Below are 17,419 nucleotides of genomic sequence, written 5' to 3' on the forward strand. Positions count from 1 at the left end.
TGGTTATTATTATAACTATTGAACCCTGAACTTCACCCTGCCTGTGCCCCAGAGTCCTGCGGGCTAGGGCCTGCAATGGGCTCCGACTCCCCTTGTTTAGAGCAGCCTCCGATATCTCAGGTGGACAGACTTCTGCCCCACGTCTCATGCTCCAGAGCACTCCCTTTCTGTTACCACCTACTGCCTGCTCACAAAATTCTGTGATTCTTGGAGCTGGCAACACCTTTATTGGGCATCTGCTGTCCCAGGAATCCTGAGCAGATCTGATGGGGCACAGGGAGGAGAGGGCTTGGCAGGAGGAGGGTGTTGGTCCAGCAGGGCGAGCAGCTATGTCCCAGGTGGTGACTGACCCTCTCTGCTACCTCCCTTCAGATCGACAGTGAGAATGAGGCCCTCCTGGCCGCGCTCACCAAGACCCTGGATGACATCCCTGAAGATGACGTGGGGCTGGCCGCCTTCCCAGCCCTGGATGGAGGAGATGCACCATGCTGCACCTCAGCTTCGCCTGCCCCCTTGTCTGCGCCCCCCAGCCCTGCCAGGGAGAGGCCTCCGGCCCCAGCCTCGGAGGTGGATGAGCTCTCACTGGTGAGGACCTATTTCCAGCTGAGGCAGTGGTGGAGGCTGGCATTAAGATCTGTCTGCAGGGGTGGGGGTGCAGCGTCATCAAGGCCAGCCCCACCTGGGTCCCTGTGCATCACGGCAACGTGGTTTCCAGAGGAGAGCCTGGTCTGGAGGTGGGAAGCCTCTCCGGGCCTCACCTTTCCCTCCTGCACAGTGGGACAAGGCTTCATCTACATTCCGTAGGCTCCTTGGGATTTCAAAGACTGACCTTAGTCCTGTGTTAAATCCTTGAAATTACATGCAAACATTTTCCTAAAGATTATGTACACACGGTAAACATCCAGGCAGGAAATGTGGACAGTTAAAAGCAAAAGCTCCTCAGCCCTCTCACAATCGCTTTGTCCTTCCCTAGAGGTAACCATGGTTACTGATCTGTTATGTGACTTACTTCTTCACCTATTTCTTTTTTTTTTTTTTTTTTTTTTTTTTTACTACAAAAGGAAGCCTGCCCTATCCCCCGTTCTGCACCTTACTTTCTCACTTAACATGTGCCTTGGAAACTCTTCTAAATGAATGTATGGAGCTGTGCTGTTCCTCTTGTGGCTGTGTAGAGTCCTGGTGGAAGATGTGTCTTATTTGTTTAACCACGTCCCTGCTGATGGATATTTATTTTGCTTCACCTCCACCATTGTCCCCAACAGTGCTGCAGTCATGTACAGGCCTTTGCCCCATGTAAATGGATAAATTCCCAGAAACAGAACCCCTAGGTCTATGGATATGTGATTTTTCAGGTTAGACAGATCTTCACATTACCCTTCAAAGAGATCACGCCTGCTTACATTTCTACCGGCACACGTTAAATGCCTTCTGTGAGAGTGTCTGAGGAGTGTCTGAGGAGTGCTTGGAAGAGCAGCTTTCTAGGGAGAAGATGTCAGCTTTGATCAGATTTTCAAAGCGTCTGGACCTTGTGGGTTACTGCAGGGTCTGCCCTCCATTCAGGTTGAGTCACACGGCCTGTCTTTGGCTCCTCCCTCACGTTGGAACTGTGACTTCTAGGGGCCAGTGAGGCACAGTTGGAAAATCAGAGCCTGCCAGAGCTGAGAGGGTTCCTAGGTCATAGGGAGTAGGAGCTGGAAAGGTCCTTGATGACCACCAAGCCCAACTCTGGGGAAACTGAGGAGGGTCTCACTCAAAGTCAAGCAGAAAGTTGGTGCACCATTGAAGACTAGAATCCTGGTCTTCTGACTTGTGGTTGAAGGCACTTTGTCTTCTCTTCCACTGCCTTCAAGGTCCCCAAAGCTGTGGGGAAACATTTAGTAAGCACCTACTATGTGCTGGCACAGAATATGTCTAGTCTCACACCGTGGCTTCTGCTGATAGGACCCTGCTTCCTTCAAGAATGAAGTTAGACTGCCTGAGTGTGAATCCCTACCAATTAGTGCTCGTGGTTCCCTTTGGCACACAGCCTCCCTAGACCTCTTCCAGTCAGCTTCCTGACCCATGCAGGTTGGATAATAGTTCCATCTCAAAGGCTATTAGGAGGCTATACAGCAGGCACTACATGGGAAGCACTTAGAACAGTATTTGGCTTATGTGCTTGCTCAATAGTCATTAGCTAATTCATAGTCCTGGCACAACCCTTGGAAGTAACAAGAATACTCAGTACCTCTCTAAGAAATGGCAAAGAGCGACCCCTGGTGGTCGGAGGTGGTTTCCTGGCCAAGTCTGCCTTCACTCCACACAACCTGAGCACCTGCTTCAGACACTTCCTACTAGGCTCACAGGAAGCAGACTCATTGCCTAGGCTCCCAGAGTACCAACAGTTCTAGAAAGGCCCTGCAAAGTCATCCAGATCCCAGGTCTTGTCCTGGATCCCAGAATATCCACCCATGGACTTCAAAGGATCCATGAACCTCTACATTTTTCTGAGGTCAGCAGCTTCTGTTGTAATCTGAGAGTCAAAAAGAAGGCTCAGGTCCAGTCATTTCGCCCCCCTGTCCCTTGTTATACCATGGGTCTTTTCCAACCCAAAGTCAGAGAGTCACAAGCATGTGTGTGGTTTGGGGTGTAGGTGAGGTCATGGGATCCTTCACCTCCTCAGGAGGCCTGGCCTTTGTTGTTTGCTGGGTGCTTGAGGGAGTGGGGCGTGTCCCCCAGGATGTAAAATTCCATTGCATTTCTCACCTTGTTCTTGGCTTTGATGGATCCTGGGCAGAACCTGCAGATGTGTTTAGCCTGTGTTCTCTCAGTGTGGATGCATTGTGCACCTGCCCACGGGGCTCAGAAGCAGGGGAGTTCTACAGTTTTTATAGAAAAAATACCTGGAACAAAGTCTAACAAGCTAAATGTAGCATTCTTCCACCTGTGTAAAATATCTGAGTGGGTTGGAGGTGACATATCCATGTGTATACTTGTATGATCAATGCCACCACCTTCATGATAGGGTCACAAAGAAGTAGTGGCACTTGCCTCTGAGAAGGAGAAAAGGATCTGGGGCAGGAGGAAGATTTTTTTATGTGTATGCACGTGTATGCAGAGCCCAGGGGTGCTCTACCACGGAGCCACTACCCCAGTCCTTTTTTTGTGTGTGTGGTTTATTTTTTTGGTACTGGTGATTGAACTCAGGGACACTTAGCCACTGAGCCACATCCCCAGCCCCATTTTGTATTTTATTAGAGACAGGGTCTCACTGAGTTGCTTAGCTCCTTACCATTTTTTTTTTTTTTTTTGGGGTGCTAGGGATCAAACCCAGGGCCTTGTGCTTACAAGGCAAGCACTCTACCGACTGAGCTATCTCCCCAGCTCCAGCTCCTTACCATTGCTGAGGTTGCCTTTGAACTCTCGATCCTCCTGCCTCAGACCCCCGAGCCGCTGGGATTACAAGAGTGCGCCACCTCACCTGGCCCTTCTTATTTTTTATTTTGAGACAGGATCTCAGTAAATTGCTGAGTCTGGCTTCCAAATTGTGATCCTCCTGCCTTAGCCTCCTGAGTCACTGGGATTTCAGGGATGCGTCACTGTATCCTGCTAGGAGGAAGTCTTTCTTTTAATTTTCTACCTTTTAGTGTTTGTGGGGTGTGTGTGTGTGTGTGTGTGTGTATGTGTGTGTGTGATATTTACAGGTATTACTTGTGTAATTGAAGAAATTAATTTTTTAAAGGTAATATGAATAAACAGAGGGGAAATCAGCTGGAATCTCACATCGGAAAATTTTTTGGTTCCTAACCTCCTGGATTGTGTGTGTGTGTGTGTGTGTGTGTGTGTGTGTGTTGCAAGCATATACAGATTGTTTGGAACTGTTTTAACAGCAGGATGGGTAGACATTACCCACAACCTGTTTGGGTTTCTCAAAGTTATAGCTAAGTTCTTGGGTTGTTGACTTTGAAAGGACTTACATTTTAGTGGGATATTTGTGTGTGTTTAGGATCACCAGACACATCAACTTCCTGTACTTACCATATTGGGAATATCATTCTAGACTGTTATATGCTCTCCTCATGATCCATTGATGCTGGGTCAGGTCGTGGTCAGCCTCAGGGTTGACTGTCTGTTCCTCTGAACCTCTGGCTGTGGCTGGGCCCCAGCACCACTCCCTCTGCTTCTCCCCTAGTTGCAGAAGCTCCTCCTGGCTACGTCTTCCCCGACCTCAAGCTCTGACACCCAGAAGGAGGGGACCACCTGGCGCCAGGCCAGCCTCAGGTCCAGAAGTCAGCGGCCTTGTGTCAAGGTATTTCTACACCTGCCTGGAAGTCTGCTTGAGCTCCCAGGCGACCTCTTGGGGCATCATCGTCATCTCTGACTGGGGACAGCAGGTTCAGGCCGTGGCAGCTTCTCTTGCTGCTCCTCACATAGCCCTTTCGGAGCATGCGTCCTGGCTCTGGAAGGAGTGCTGGACTTCTCCACACCTCCATGCTTCAGGCACTGGTAGACATTAACACAGGTTAGAGCTGACTGAGGAAGATGGGGCCCACCCTGGGGCTTAAGTTCTAATGGGGTGAGAGACCACAACAGGATCATCATCAGATGTGAAGGCCACAGTCAATAAAGAGCTGGGATTTCTTTCCTGGGAAGCCATGGGAGAGTTTGATGCTTCGAACCCCAAGGGCCGAAACCTGTCCCCTTTCCTTCTTGGTCCCTATTTTCCCAGCCTAAGGAAGAGGGGTTCCTGCTCCTCAAAGCTGCATTCACTCTTCCCCCTCCTGTCCCTGCACACTCCTCCAGGGGACAGCTGCACACAGTTCTGCACCCTGGAAGCAGAATCAGGTGTCTGCCTGACAGGGGCTCAGTGCGGGAGCCTCTCCCTTCTGGGGTCCTCAGGGTGCAGGCCCCAGTCCCTGTGCTATCTCCCAAAGGCCCACCCTCTTGTGCTTCATTTTATCAAGGGGCAGAACCAAGCCCCTCCATGAACCAGTGCTGCCCTCTGCAAGGCTAGGAGGCCCAGGAGAAAGGGAGCCAGCTGACAGGCGTTTTCAGAAAGCCCCAGCAAAACCACCTGGGAGAGAAGTGGACGGTGAGGTGGGCAGAGGGCTCGAGAGATGTCGGCTGGTGCCAGATTACAGGGGACCTCGGTTGCCTGCCCATGGAGACTCCCCATATCCTCTGGGCCCTGGGAAGCTACTGAGTGATTTTCTTTTTATAACAATGTTATTCAAGTACCATTTGTATATCAAAAAAGCCCCTTGTTTTTTTGTGTTTGTTTTGGTTTTGAGCATGAATCACACTTTTGCCCAGGCTGGGCTCAAGTGATGATCCCACCTCAGCCCCTCAGAGTGTTGGGATCATAGGTGTGTGCCACCTACTTAAAAAGTATGATTCTATGACTTTTAGTAATTTCTTAGGCTTGGGCAATCATGACCACCATCCAGTTTTGGAACATACCCATCATCCCAGAAAGATCCCCGATGTCCCTATTTATTGTGAATCCTTCCCACAGCCAGCCCCAGGCAGCCAGCAACCCACTTCCTGACCCTGTTGTTGATGGGTGTGGGGTGGGGATGTGGGATGGTCACAGCAGGCGTTGGCTACATCTGACAGGGTCAGCAGGGGCCAAATTCCATGGCTGGGAGACATGGTAGGAGGCTGGTATTCTTTCATTCTTCACCAACTGAGTATGTCTGTGCTGGAAGCTGGAAGCTGGGGATGGAGTGAAGGAAACCTAGCTATTCTCTTGATGCAGTGGGACACGTTGGGTCGCCGCTGGCCACAAGGATGGGTGGGGCAGAGGGAGCAGTGTGTCCCTCTCTGCTCACTCTGTCCTCTTTCTTTTTCTAGACGGATGGCATCCAGGACAAGAAGGCCCCCATGCTGCGGTCTCCGAACCGGAGTTGTGCAGAACTGCATAAGCACCTCACCTCCGTGGCATCCTGCCCCCAGGCAAAAGCCTGCTCCCCCGAGACGGGACTGCAGCCTCCATTGCCCCCAAGTCCCCAGCTCCTTGCCAAGAAGGAGGAGGAGCCGGGGGAGGACTGCCTGAGTCCCCAGCCAGCTCCAGCTTCTCCCCGGAACTCCCTGGCACCAGGCAGGGCGAGCCCCAGTGCCCAGGTTCCCCAGGAGGACATGCAGGCCATGGTGCAGCTCATTCGATACATGCACACCTACTGCCTCCCCGAGAGGAAGCTGCCCCCACAGGCCCCAGAGCCACCCCCCCAGCCCTGCAGCAGCCCCTCCAGGATCAGGCCCCGGCACCCCTCCAAAGCCTCCTGGGCTGAGTTCTCCATCCTGAGGGAACTTTTGGCTCAAGATGTCCTCTGTGATGTCAGCAAACCCTACCGCCTGGCCACACCTGTCTATGCCTCCCTCACACCCCGGCCGAGGCCCAGGCCCCCCAAGGACAGCCAGGCCTCGCCTGCTCACCCTTCCCCAGTGGAGGAGGTGAGGGTTGCAGCTTCCCCCAAGAACACTGGGCCCAGGCCAAGCCTGCGCCCACTGCGCCTGGAGGTGAAGGGGGAGGTTAGCCAGTCTACCGGTCTGCAGCAGGAGGAGGAAGATGACGAGGAGGAGGAGGAGGAGGAGGAAGAAGAAAAAGAAGAGGAGGAGGAAGAGGAGGAAGAGGAGGAAGAGGAGGAGGAGGAGGAGGAGTGGGGCAGAAAGAGGCCAGGCCGAGGCCTGCCGTGGACCAGGCTGGGGAAGAAGCTGGAGAGTTCCGTGTGCCCGGTGCGCCGTTCGCGGAGACTGAACCCCGAGCTGGGTTCCTGGCTGACGTTCACTGATGAGTTGCTGGTCTCCTCAGAGCCGCAAGATACTCTGCCCTCGCTGTGCCTGGCTCCCAAGGCCTACGACATGGCGGGGGAGCTGGGCAGCCCCACGGACGAGGATAGTGGCCAAGACCAGCAGCTCCTACGGGGATCCCAGATCTCTACCCTGGAGAGCCCCTGTGAGAGTGGGTGTGGGGACACGGATGAGGACCCCAGCTGCCCACGCCTCCCTTCCAGAGGTGGTAAGCATCAGTGGTCTGCAAAGAGAGGGCAGGGATGGGTATAGCCATGGAGCCCCACGTTCAAGTCCCCAACCCCATGTGGCAGGTCCCTTTCCCTCTCTGGCTTTCTTCCCACTCTCTTGTCTGTACAGTGGGTTGTTCAAGCCGATTTTCAGGAAGATACCAGTACACTTCTGAGTTTTTCATCATGCGTGGTTAAGGTACTGCTTAAAGAACAGGGTGCAAGATGCCGGCCTTCAGGGGGCTAATGTTTCAGTGAGCGGGCCAGGTAATCCAAAAGTAAACCAAAAGGAGGATAATTCCAAATCATGGTAGGTGCCCTGAAGAAGACTGACTGGGGCCGGTGAGGCAGAGGTGTGAGCCTGTAAGTTCAGCTCCACAATGGAGTTGAACTTTAAATGCTAGTGACAGTGGTGACAGTGATAGTTATCTGTTGTGTACTTCCCGTGCCAGGCACTGGTCTGAAACATAACAGAGTATCCCCTTTGATTTCTCCAAGCAACCTGTGTGGTAGACACGGTGATCATTTCCATTTTAAAGCACAGAGACGGGGCTGGGGCTGCGGCTCAGTGATAGAGCACTTGCCTAGCATTGTGAGGCACTGGGTTCGATTCCTAGCACCACATAGAAATAAATGAATAAAGTAAAGGTCCATCAACATCTTAAAAAAAAAATACACACAGAAACTGAGGCCTCAAGCCCTTTAGTGATCTATCCTGTGCAGGACTGTCCAAAATCCACATGGGGGCATGGCAGTCTGAGCTCTTGGCCACTGTGCCACTCAGTGGCCAGAAGGGGTTGTCCTTGTGCCCATCTGCTCTGCACAGTTGAGGAGATCAGCCTGCCGAGACCCCAGGATGGAGGTGGATTTGAGCTGTTCCTGTCCTTCCTTAAACATGGCCACGGTGTTTGGGTCACCTGCCCAAAGGGCTTTTGTGCTTGGCACCCCTGGAAGTTTGAGTTCTCTGAAGGGAAACATCTGCTTGTGATGCCGTATTAGGGAAGCTCATTTTTCTTTTTTTGTCTTGTTTTCAGACTCTCCCAGGTGCCTCATGCTGGCCTTGTCACAAAGGTAGATTTTTAGAAATTATTGGTATATTATTCTGTGATTTTTTTTTTTTTTTTTTTTTTTTTTTTTTTTTGTCTTGCTGGATTTGTGTGTTGGGGAGGGGTTCATCAGGCCATTTCATAAGCTGCCCTCCCCAGGACACTGAAAAGAATTCTTTCCCTCCACGGGGAAAAGCTGATAATGCTGTGTGATTTGGGGCAAGTTCCATTCCCCCTCTGGGCCTCAGTTGCCCCATCTGTAAAATAAGGAGGCCGACCATGATTGTCCTCTCCTTACCCTCCAGCAAACCTTGCCTATGTTTCCTAAAAGCGGTGCAACTTGAATTTCCTCCAACAGCCAGGGTAGGGTCCCCAGCAAATTCTCCCAGGGCCTGCCTTTCTGTGGCAGCAGAACCAGGATCCATCTTAGTATCTCCTCACCCCTCTCAAATGCTCAGGGTAGTGGAAGCCTGCTACTGACTGGCTCTTTCCTTTCTGTCCTCCCTGCCCCCACCAGCGACCCTCCTTTTGGCAAGAAGAGTTTTGAGCAGACCTTGACAGTGGAGCTTTGTGGCACGGCAGGTGAGCAGCGGGGCACCTCTGGTGGAGCGTCTCTGGGGCGCTGGCAGGGCTCCTGGCCACACGCCCCCCACATCCTCCTCCTTCCCTGGAGGAGCCTGTGAGGGACAGACTCACACCCTGTTGAGCACTGTTTGAAATATCTTTATTTCATAAAAGCTGTGACAGCACCCAAGGTTCAGGGCTGGGCAGAGTGCAGGCTGAGGGGCATGAGTTGGCTCTAAGGATGAAGGGACATTGGAAAGACAAAGGGGAAGGGTGTGCCGGGCAGAGGTGTGGAGGTGTGGAGCATGGGATGTCCAGGGCGCATTGGAGATTCCGGTCACCTGGTCTTTCTCAGTGGTAGAATTAGGGGAGGTCAGGAAAGAGCAGTCGCTAAGGGCTAAAGGCAGAGGTGTCTGGTCTTTGCCCTGTAAAACTTCAGGAGCTCCGGAGAGGAAGAGCTGGGCATTTTAGCAAGTTCCTGTGGTACACTGGGGAGACTAGAGGCCAGGGTCAGGTGCAGGAGCATCAGGAGCACCATGGTAGTCAGATCCAGGGGGCGCAGTTTTGCTGGTGAAGGCTGCCCTGCTCCACGCTGGGAGGCACCTGAAGCAGGCCCCTTGGGCTGAAGGGAGTTGAGACAGGAAAAGCTCTCTCTGATGACTTGAGGGCTTTAGCTGCCATTTCCAACCCACGGAAGGGATGGCACTCTCATTTTGTCACATGCCAACTCCAAAGAATTGAAGCAGCAATGCAGCCTGCCATCTGTCTGTTGTTGGGAGGCGGGGTGGTGGCATGTAGCCACTTCTTTGCCATCCCAAATTTGTTCCTTGGAGAAGGAAGCTGCCTTCACCTCACGTGTTTCTCCTTTTGCCTGGGCAGGACTCACCCCACCCACCACACCCCCTTACAAGCCCACAGAGGAGGACCCCTTCAAGCCCGACATCAAGCACAGCCTGGGCCAAGACATAACCCCCAGCACTCCCGCCCCTGAGGCTCTCCAGCTCATGGCCACCACAGGGCCTGCCCACAAGCTGCCCAAGAAGCACCCAGAGCGCAGCGAGCTTCTTTCCCACCTGCGGCATGCCACAGCCCAGCCGGCCTCCCAGGCTGGCCAGAAGCGCCCCTTCTCCTGTTCCTTTGGAGACCATGATTACTGCCAGGTTCTCAGGCCGGAGGGTGCCCTGCAGAGGAAGGTGCTGCGGTCCTGGGAGCCATCTGGGGTCCACCTTGAGGACTGGCCCCAGCAAGGTGCCTCCTCAAAGGCTGAAATGCAGGCCTCTGCGGGGGAGGAAGACAGAAGCTGTGATGCCAGCACCCCACCCAAGGACAGCACGCAGCTGAGAGACCACGAGATCCGCGCCAGCCTCACCAAGCACTTTGGGCTACTGGAGACTGCTCTGGAGGATGAAGACTTGGCTTCATGCAAGAGTCCTGAATACGACACTGTCTTTGAGGACAGCAGCAGCAGCAGTGGTGAGAGCAGCTTCCTCCTGGAGGAGGAAGATGAGGAGAGGGAGGAGGAGGAAGAGGATGATGAAGAAGAGGACTCAGGGGTCAGCCCCCCTCGCTCTGACCACTGCCCCTACCAGAGCCCACCCAGCAAGGCCAGTCGGCAGCTCTGTTCCCGCAGCCGCTCCAGCTCCGGCTCTTCGTCCTGCCGCTCCTGGTCACCAGCCACCCGAAGGAACTTCAGGTATGGTTGGGTGACCTCAGGAGAGGCAGTGGGCAGCTGAGGGCTCCCTTCCCCAGGGTGCCAGAGGAGGAAGGAGATCTGGAAACTTCTTTTGAAACTAGGGCTGCATCTTTGGTGTGGCTGTGTCCTGGTCAGAGAGGCCCTGAAGGTAGCCTCTCCTTGGGGGAGTTGTGGCATATGGCACTCAGGTGTATTACAAATCTCCTGGCCATTTGAAGCCTTGTCTCAATGAACTTGCTCCTATTCTGTTTTTCTGCTTCTGTATTTGTCAAATGGATAGGTTTTATGCAAATGTTCACAGACTCACCTAGTTTTAAAACCTATGCAACATTAACATGTGAAGGAAGGGTTAGTGTAGCTATTGCTGGGTGTGATGGCACACACACAATCCCAGTGGCTCAGGAGGCTGAGGCAAGAAGATTGGAAGTTCAAAGCCAGCCTGGGTAACTTAACAAGAGCCTGTCTCAAAAAATAAAAAGGACTAGGGATGTAGCTTAGTGGTGGAGTGCTCTTGGACTCAATCCTCAGTATCACAAGGAAAAAAATACTTAGTGTTCTGAAAAATACCTGAATTAAAGCAGTGATGAGCTTTATTTCCATTTCTTGGTCCTGCTAAACTGTGCATTGCTCCTGACTTCAGCCTGAGCTGCCAGTGAAGGGACCATGCGTCATGAGCTTGTTTGCTCATACCATCTTTGCGCACTGAACCAGATGAGAGAGGGAGCCAGTCCAAAAGTCAGCTGGGGAGCTAGGCGGAAAGCGTGGAGGCTTGGCAGATTTGGGGGAACTGGCTGCTCTTTGATCACTGCAGGGCCTGATTCATCTTGTGCAGGGGTGGAGGTGGGTGGGTGCCCTTCTCGCCCTGTGCCTGAGTGGCCACTAGGTGGCGTTCCTGGGTCCAGAGCTGCAGAATCAACTGGGGGTTTAAGGCACTGCTTTGGAAGCTCCACCCAGAGTATCTGAGTCTGTGGGGGAGGAGAATTTGCATTTTTAACCAATTCCCCAGTGATGATGATGTTGCCAAAGTGCCATCCTCTGAAACCAGAATTCAGGTCAGATAGACATAGCTTTTCTTAGAAAAAGTCAGCTTTATATTTGCACATTTATACCCATAACTCTTAACTGTTTGAACATCCTGTGAAAGCAAATGCCCTTATCCCCATTAAATTGTGCATAAACATCAATTTTAGGGATTCGTGGACTCCCCACAAAACCAATGTTTAGAAACCCTAAATTATCTGTTACTCAAAATGAGTTCCCCGGCAATTTCTCTAATCAGCCCCTTTCCATACTAAGCTGGAAGACTTCTCTGAGGCTGTCTTCTGGACCTGTCTTTATGGCTATGTTCTGCTCTTCAGGGGCAGCTTCGGCCTTTAAAACCTCCATTGTCAAGATTCAGTTCTAGCCTTGCTTTGCTGTGAGATAAGCTTGATTTCCACATAAGACTGTGTATCCTTTGTGAAGGTTTGCTTACAACTTTCAAGTTCTCTTGACCTTGAAGCCCCCACCCCCTGCACCAGAGCCGGAGCTCCCTGACCTCTTTCTGTCCCACTTGGCTCAGGTTTAGAGCTGAGATCCTCTCTAGAAACTCCCACCGGTTCTTTTTCTCATCTTGCTTTTGAGTCAAGTGGAAGCTGACTTTGTCTACTCACTAGAAGAGTGAATTGGTTATCTCAGTCCCTGCTCTGCTGCTGGGCAGGGCTGGATACCTGACAAGTGTGGCAAACTAGTACTTGGCCTTCTCCTGACCCGCTTTCTTCATCATTACAAGCCTCAGGCAATAGGCAGCATGTTGCGGCTAGTTTAACAGCACAAACTGAACTCCACAACACCTTCTAGACATTTTCAGCCCTTTAGGTAGGGAATGTTGACCAGTTCTATTGCAAATGAGCGATGACCAGTTATTCTATAGTGCTTTAAAATTTGCAAGTCACCTACCTATCTGTTACCCCATTTGAGCTCACAGACATATGTGGAGGGCCCAGCTGCTTCTTATCCTTACTTTATAGATGAGGTGGCCAATGCTCATAGAGGTCTATTGTAGTTCCTGGGCCAAGTATTTATGTGCATTTTCTGATTTAATCCTCACAAATGGCCAAGGAGGGGGTGGATGCAATTGATTATCCCTATTTTATAGATGAAGAAGTAGAAGTGAGAGAGCCTAAGTGACTGGTCCACAGTCATCCAACAGGAGCTGATGGAGCCAGGACCCAACACTGGCTATTTGTACCATGTTCTTACCTTGAGCTATATTCTCAAGGACTCACACTGGAGGAGGGAAGAATGGGGAGGGCTGCAATATGTGGATGATAAGCCCCAGAGCAGGACCAGCCATAGGGAGCTGGGAAGGGCCCGTGGAGAGCTGTTCCTGACTGGGACACCAACCAGTTAGAGCAGTGGTCTGGAGCCAGAAGATCTGCTTCTCACTCTAACCTCTCCTGTTTCTAGTGTTAGACAAATCCCATCTTGAACCTGAGGCTCAGGTGTTTCATCTGGAAAACGTGCTTTCATAGGATTTTTTAGCCCTTTTCACCCCTAATGGTAGAGAAAGGCATGGCACTGAGGGTGGGGTCATAATTAGCACCCCGTGGTTCCAGGTGTCTGGGTCTGGAGGCCAGCACAGGGCTTCTATCCCAGATCTACACAGCCCTGGACTGTCTCACCCAGGGAAGCTGGACATCTGCAGGAGAGAGACCTGAGTTCTTTCACCCCAGAGAAGCCCTAGCCTGGCCCCAGAAGCTCTGCCCCACCCCTGCGGCTCTGTGCCCACCCGCCCACCTCCTTCCTGAGAGTGAGTGCCTCTGCTTTGCTTTTCACTGACAGATGTGAGAGCAGAGGGCCCTGTTCAGACGGAACTCCAAGCATCCGGCACGCAGGAAGCGGCGGGGAAAAGGCCATTGTAAGTGATCTGGGGCCCCGGAGCCCTGAGCAAATGAGGCAGGCCAGCAGGGGTGTCGGAGCATTGAGCTAGTCAGCCTTCAATCCCTGCCTTCGGACTAAGGGACTGTGGCCTGGCAGAACACAGTTTTATCTTTCTCATTTGAATATCACTAGGGTTACCTAAGGCTATCAAAGTGGCAACAAGGCAGAGTTCAGCCAATAGGCTGGACATGAGGTACATGGTGGCAATTTAGAGCTCAGCCTCAAGGACCTTGAGAAAGCCAAAAGGGGAGGTGGTGTAGTGGGGAACAGAACAGGCTGACCATGTCACAAGCACCACCCTCTGTGTGACCTTGGGCAGGTCCCCAGCATCCTTGAGCCTCAGTTTAGTCATTCGCACATGAGGAAAACTGGGCTTTGTGCTTCCTAAAGTTTCTCCTGACTTAATCAGAGCTAAAAGACCAAGACCTGTTTCCCCCTCTCCACCCACTTCCCTGATGCTCCCCCAGAGTTCATTCCCAGGCTCGGGCCTTGCAGCTGCCTGCAGGGCTGCCACAGAGAAGGATCCATCAGGGGCCTGCAGTGGGGAACTGTAGCCAGCCAGCTGCGTGGTGCCCCTAGAAAGGAGGGAGGGAAAGTAGGACAGAAACACAAAAGGGCAGATGCTTCCCACTAGATGTCGTGCTTCCGGGAGCAGGGTATGTGTGAAGGTGCATGCCCCAGAGGTGTACAGTGTCTGCAAACAGTACTTAAAACCAGACTGAGCACAGCATCTTCTCTGAGCCTATTATTGACAAGCCTTCTGTGATTGAGAAGCCTAGTGCCAGCCTAGGCTTTGGACAATAACAATATATAAGATAGACAAGGCCCCCCTCCCGCTCCATGGTTGGGCAGAGAGGAAAGGATGATGGAATAAGGATTGGAATAAGCACTGTGAAATTAACGTCCTGTCTAAAATGTCTGAAATTTGCAGTCCCGTTTGGACTGTTGAGAGGTGTATTTGCATGGGTGGCTGGGGAGAAGGTGTCTCAAGGAGGTGGGCCTAGGAGTGTGAAGAGGAGCAACCAGTAAAAACTCAGGAGCATGATGTTTGGGTGGGGGCAGGGAAAGTGTTTTAAGAATGCAAGCAGCTTCCAGAAGGTGGGGAGGAGGGGCTTTCTCCAGGGAGCTGAATGCAGATGTGTCATGGTTGTAGGACTTACAGACTTACACGGTTTCTGTGACCATTGTCACTGTCCTGCTGTGGAGCCTGGGCCTGGTGTCTTTCTTGTCATCTGTGGTTCCCAGGTGGGGTGGCTGGAGAAGCGCTGGAGTATGGCCTGTTCCCACAGAAATACAGTGTCCAAACCACACTCTGCTCTTTTGCCCACAGGAGCACAGGTGTCCATGCAGTGACTTCAACCAGATCAAATCACAGATCTTGAGGGGAAGAGGGAGGTTGCATCCTGGACTTCCCTCATCCCCTCCCTCTGCCAGGCTGTTCTGGGCACCCACTGGCATAGCACCAACCTCTCCTAGAGGTGACTCTCTGTCCCAGTGTCTGCACTGCGGCTTCACCTTACCTGGGAAAATCAAAGACAGTGGTGTCTCTCATAGCCTCAGTGCCCCCTTCCTGCCAGCACTCTCTGACACCTGCAGACCATCTGGCTCCCAATCATCCTTAGTGCCTTGTGGTTCTACCCAGTGCCTCTCCCTCTCACACTCAAAACACAAAGTGAGAAGCTCCCGACATGTAGCTGGATTGAGGGTGATAAACCCCCTTCAGCCGCTTCCAGCCAGCCTCTGCTGGGTATCTTCACGTAACCAGTTCCTTCCTCTGGTATGGAATTGCCATTGTCCTCTCTCTGACTCTAGCCCGGTGTTGCTGCTCAGCCAGACATGGACAGGGATGAGGACACTATGGGAGCAATGACCAGGTCCCTCTCTGTCCCCCTTCGTGAGCAGGGCGAAGGCCGTGTGGTGTATGTTCGAAATCTCTCCAGTGACATGAGCTCCCGAGAGCTGAAGAGGCGTTTTGAGGTGTTTGGCGAAATTGTAGAGTGTCAGGTGCTGACAAGAAGTAAGAGGTGAGTGAAGACAAGCTCAGGTCCCCATCCAGGGCCAGGGGCATAGAAGGTACCCGAGATGGTCTGTGTGTAACAGATGCAACCTCTCCAGCACCTTAGCCTGGAGAGCCAGGCCCAGGAGAAGGGCCTGGAGCAGTGGTCATGCAGCCAGAATTGGTAGCAAACACGTGCTAAGGATTACTACATGCCAGGCAGTCCCTGTCTTCCACTGTCTTCTAACACTGTGACAGGCATGCTTATTCTTTCTGTTGCTCTCCTTTCTGGGGGCGCTCTGGAGCAGCACCTTCATGGAAGAGCCAGAGCTGGAGCCCATGTGTCCATTTCAGGGCCTTTTCCCTAGAAGATAGTACGGTGCAGCAAACGGTCTTTGGCACCTAGAAGACACACTTGCACTGGGGCCTTGCCCAGCCTTGTCCCATGCCACTCACATCCCTCCCTTCCTCTGCAGCAGAAGTACTGGGCCTCCCTTCTGCAGGCAGCCCTGGTTTTTCCTCTGGAAGAAAACACTGCTGGGAAGCAGTGTTTCATCTGTCAGGGAAACTACAGAAAGGACAGGCTGCCTATGAATGTATACTCGAGATGTTGAAACTATAGTTCTGAAATATTCTTAAACTATCTCCCATTACGCCTGCAAACTAAGTTATTAGTGTTTTCAAATTGTGATTCAAAATAATAATGAGTGCCTGGTGTGGTGACAAATAACTGTCACACCAACAATTTGGGAGGCCAAGGCAGGAGGATTGCAAGTGGAGACCAGTCTCGGCAACTTAGTGAGACCCTGTCTCAGAATAAAAAATAAAAGAGGGCTGGGGGAAATAGCTCAGTTGGTTCAAACCCCAGCACTGCAAAAAATAAAATAAAAAATAAAAGGAGCTGGAATGTGCCTCACTGGAGTGAATCCCTGGTGCCAACAAATAAAATAATAAAGAGCTTCAGTAAGAAAATAGTTTCTTACTGACATGGTGGCACATACCTGTAATCCCAGCAACTCTGGAATATGAGGCAGGAAGATTTCAAGTTCCAGGTTAGCTTCAGTAATTTAGCAAGACCCTGCTTCAAAATTAAACCAAACAAAGAGGGCTGGGGATGTAAGTCCGTGGGAAAGCACCCCAAGAAAATAGTTTCTTGGATAACAGTCAATCACATGTTTCATGCCCATTAGAATGACTTTTTTTTTCCAGTTGTAGGTGGACACACTACCTTCATTTATTTATTTTTATGTGGTGCTAAGGGTCGAACCCAGTGCCTCACACGTGCTACGTGGGTGCTCTACCACTGAGCTACAATCCCAGCCCTAGAATGGCTTTTATCAAAAAATAGAAAATAAGTCCTAGTGAGGATATGGAGAAATCGGGGCCCTTCTTTGGCGTGGGTGGGAATGGCTTAGTAGAATGGTACCGATCAGGGCAGGGACAGCAAGAGCGGGAGGTGCAGGGAGTGCTGGGAGTGCCAACCTTAACATCGGGAGGCCTGCGCTGAATCCCTGCTCTGTCGCTGACTCTCGGGTAGTTCCCTGAACTCCAGCGAGCTGTTTCTTCATGGTGAGGTGCAGATGACATGCCTTACAGGGTCATCTGAAGAGCCTCCCATGTGCCACCCACGGAACCTGGCAAGTGTTCAACAAATGACCTGCTCTTACCATGATCGCGTTGCAGACGTCAGCCCAGTGAGCATCATCATCTGACTGGGGGGCCAGGTGACATGAGTGCCAGAGCATCGTGGCTTTCTGTTCCTCTTGTGATGGTTGCTGTGACAGTGTTCACCAGGCCAGCCTGGAACACGCTCCCCTTGCCTTTTCCCCCCAGAGGCGAGAAGTATGGCTTCATCACCTACCGGTGTTCTGAGCATGCGGCCCTCTCCCTGAGGAACGGCGCTGCCCTGAGCAAGCGCAATGAGCCCTCCTTCCAGCTGAGCTCCGGGGGGTTCCGGCACTTCTGCTGGTCCAGATACACTGATTACGGTAAGTACCAGCCACATCTGGTAAGACTCAGAACATTGGGGGCAACGACTTCCTTGAATGACACCCAGACCTAAGGCCCCTTCTGCATGTGCCGAACCCCATGTGCTGATTGGTATTACTGCAGCCCTTTGCCTAGAGGCTACCATGTTTTTCTTCTGGTTTTTGGCCCATTGGGTCCTTTCCTGTGACTGGCACTAAGGACTGTCAAGTCT

At 52.0% G+C, this 17,419-nt stretch overlaps 1 protein-coding gene across 1 annotated transcript in view; it reads left to right on the forward strand.

Annotated features, from left to right (window-relative positions):
- The window catches only part of Ppargc1b (PPARG coactivator 1 beta), a 105,388-nt gene that overhangs the window by 79,580 nt on the left and 8,389 nt on the right, over window positions 1–17,419 (forward strand). The window contains exons 3-11 of the mRNA XM_047555667.1: window positions 373–585; window positions 4,172–4,288; window positions 5,833–6,997; window positions 8,033–8,069; window positions 8,562–8,626; window positions 9,488–10,301; window positions 13,125–13,200; window positions 15,126–15,247; window positions 17,053–17,207. Of these exons, the coding sequence (XP_047411623.1) occupies window positions 373–585; window positions 4,172–4,288; window positions 5,833–6,997; window positions 8,033–8,069; window positions 8,562–8,626; window positions 9,488–10,301; window positions 13,125–13,200; window positions 15,126–15,247; window positions 17,053–17,207 (2,764 nt within the window). The remainder of the gene's footprint in view (window positions 1–372; window positions 586–4,171; window positions 4,289–5,832; window positions 6,998–8,032; window positions 8,070–8,561; window positions 8,627–9,487; window positions 10,302–13,124; window positions 13,201–15,125; window positions 15,248–17,052; window positions 17,208–17,419) is intronic.

Source organism: Sciurus carolinensis, chromosome 6 (assembly GCF_902686445.1).
Source record: "Sciurus carolinensis chromosome 6, mSciCar1.2, whole genome shotgun sequence".
Classification (NCBI taxonomy): domain Eukaryota; kingdom Metazoa; phylum Chordata; class Mammalia; order Rodentia; family Sciuridae; genus Sciurus; species Sciurus carolinensis.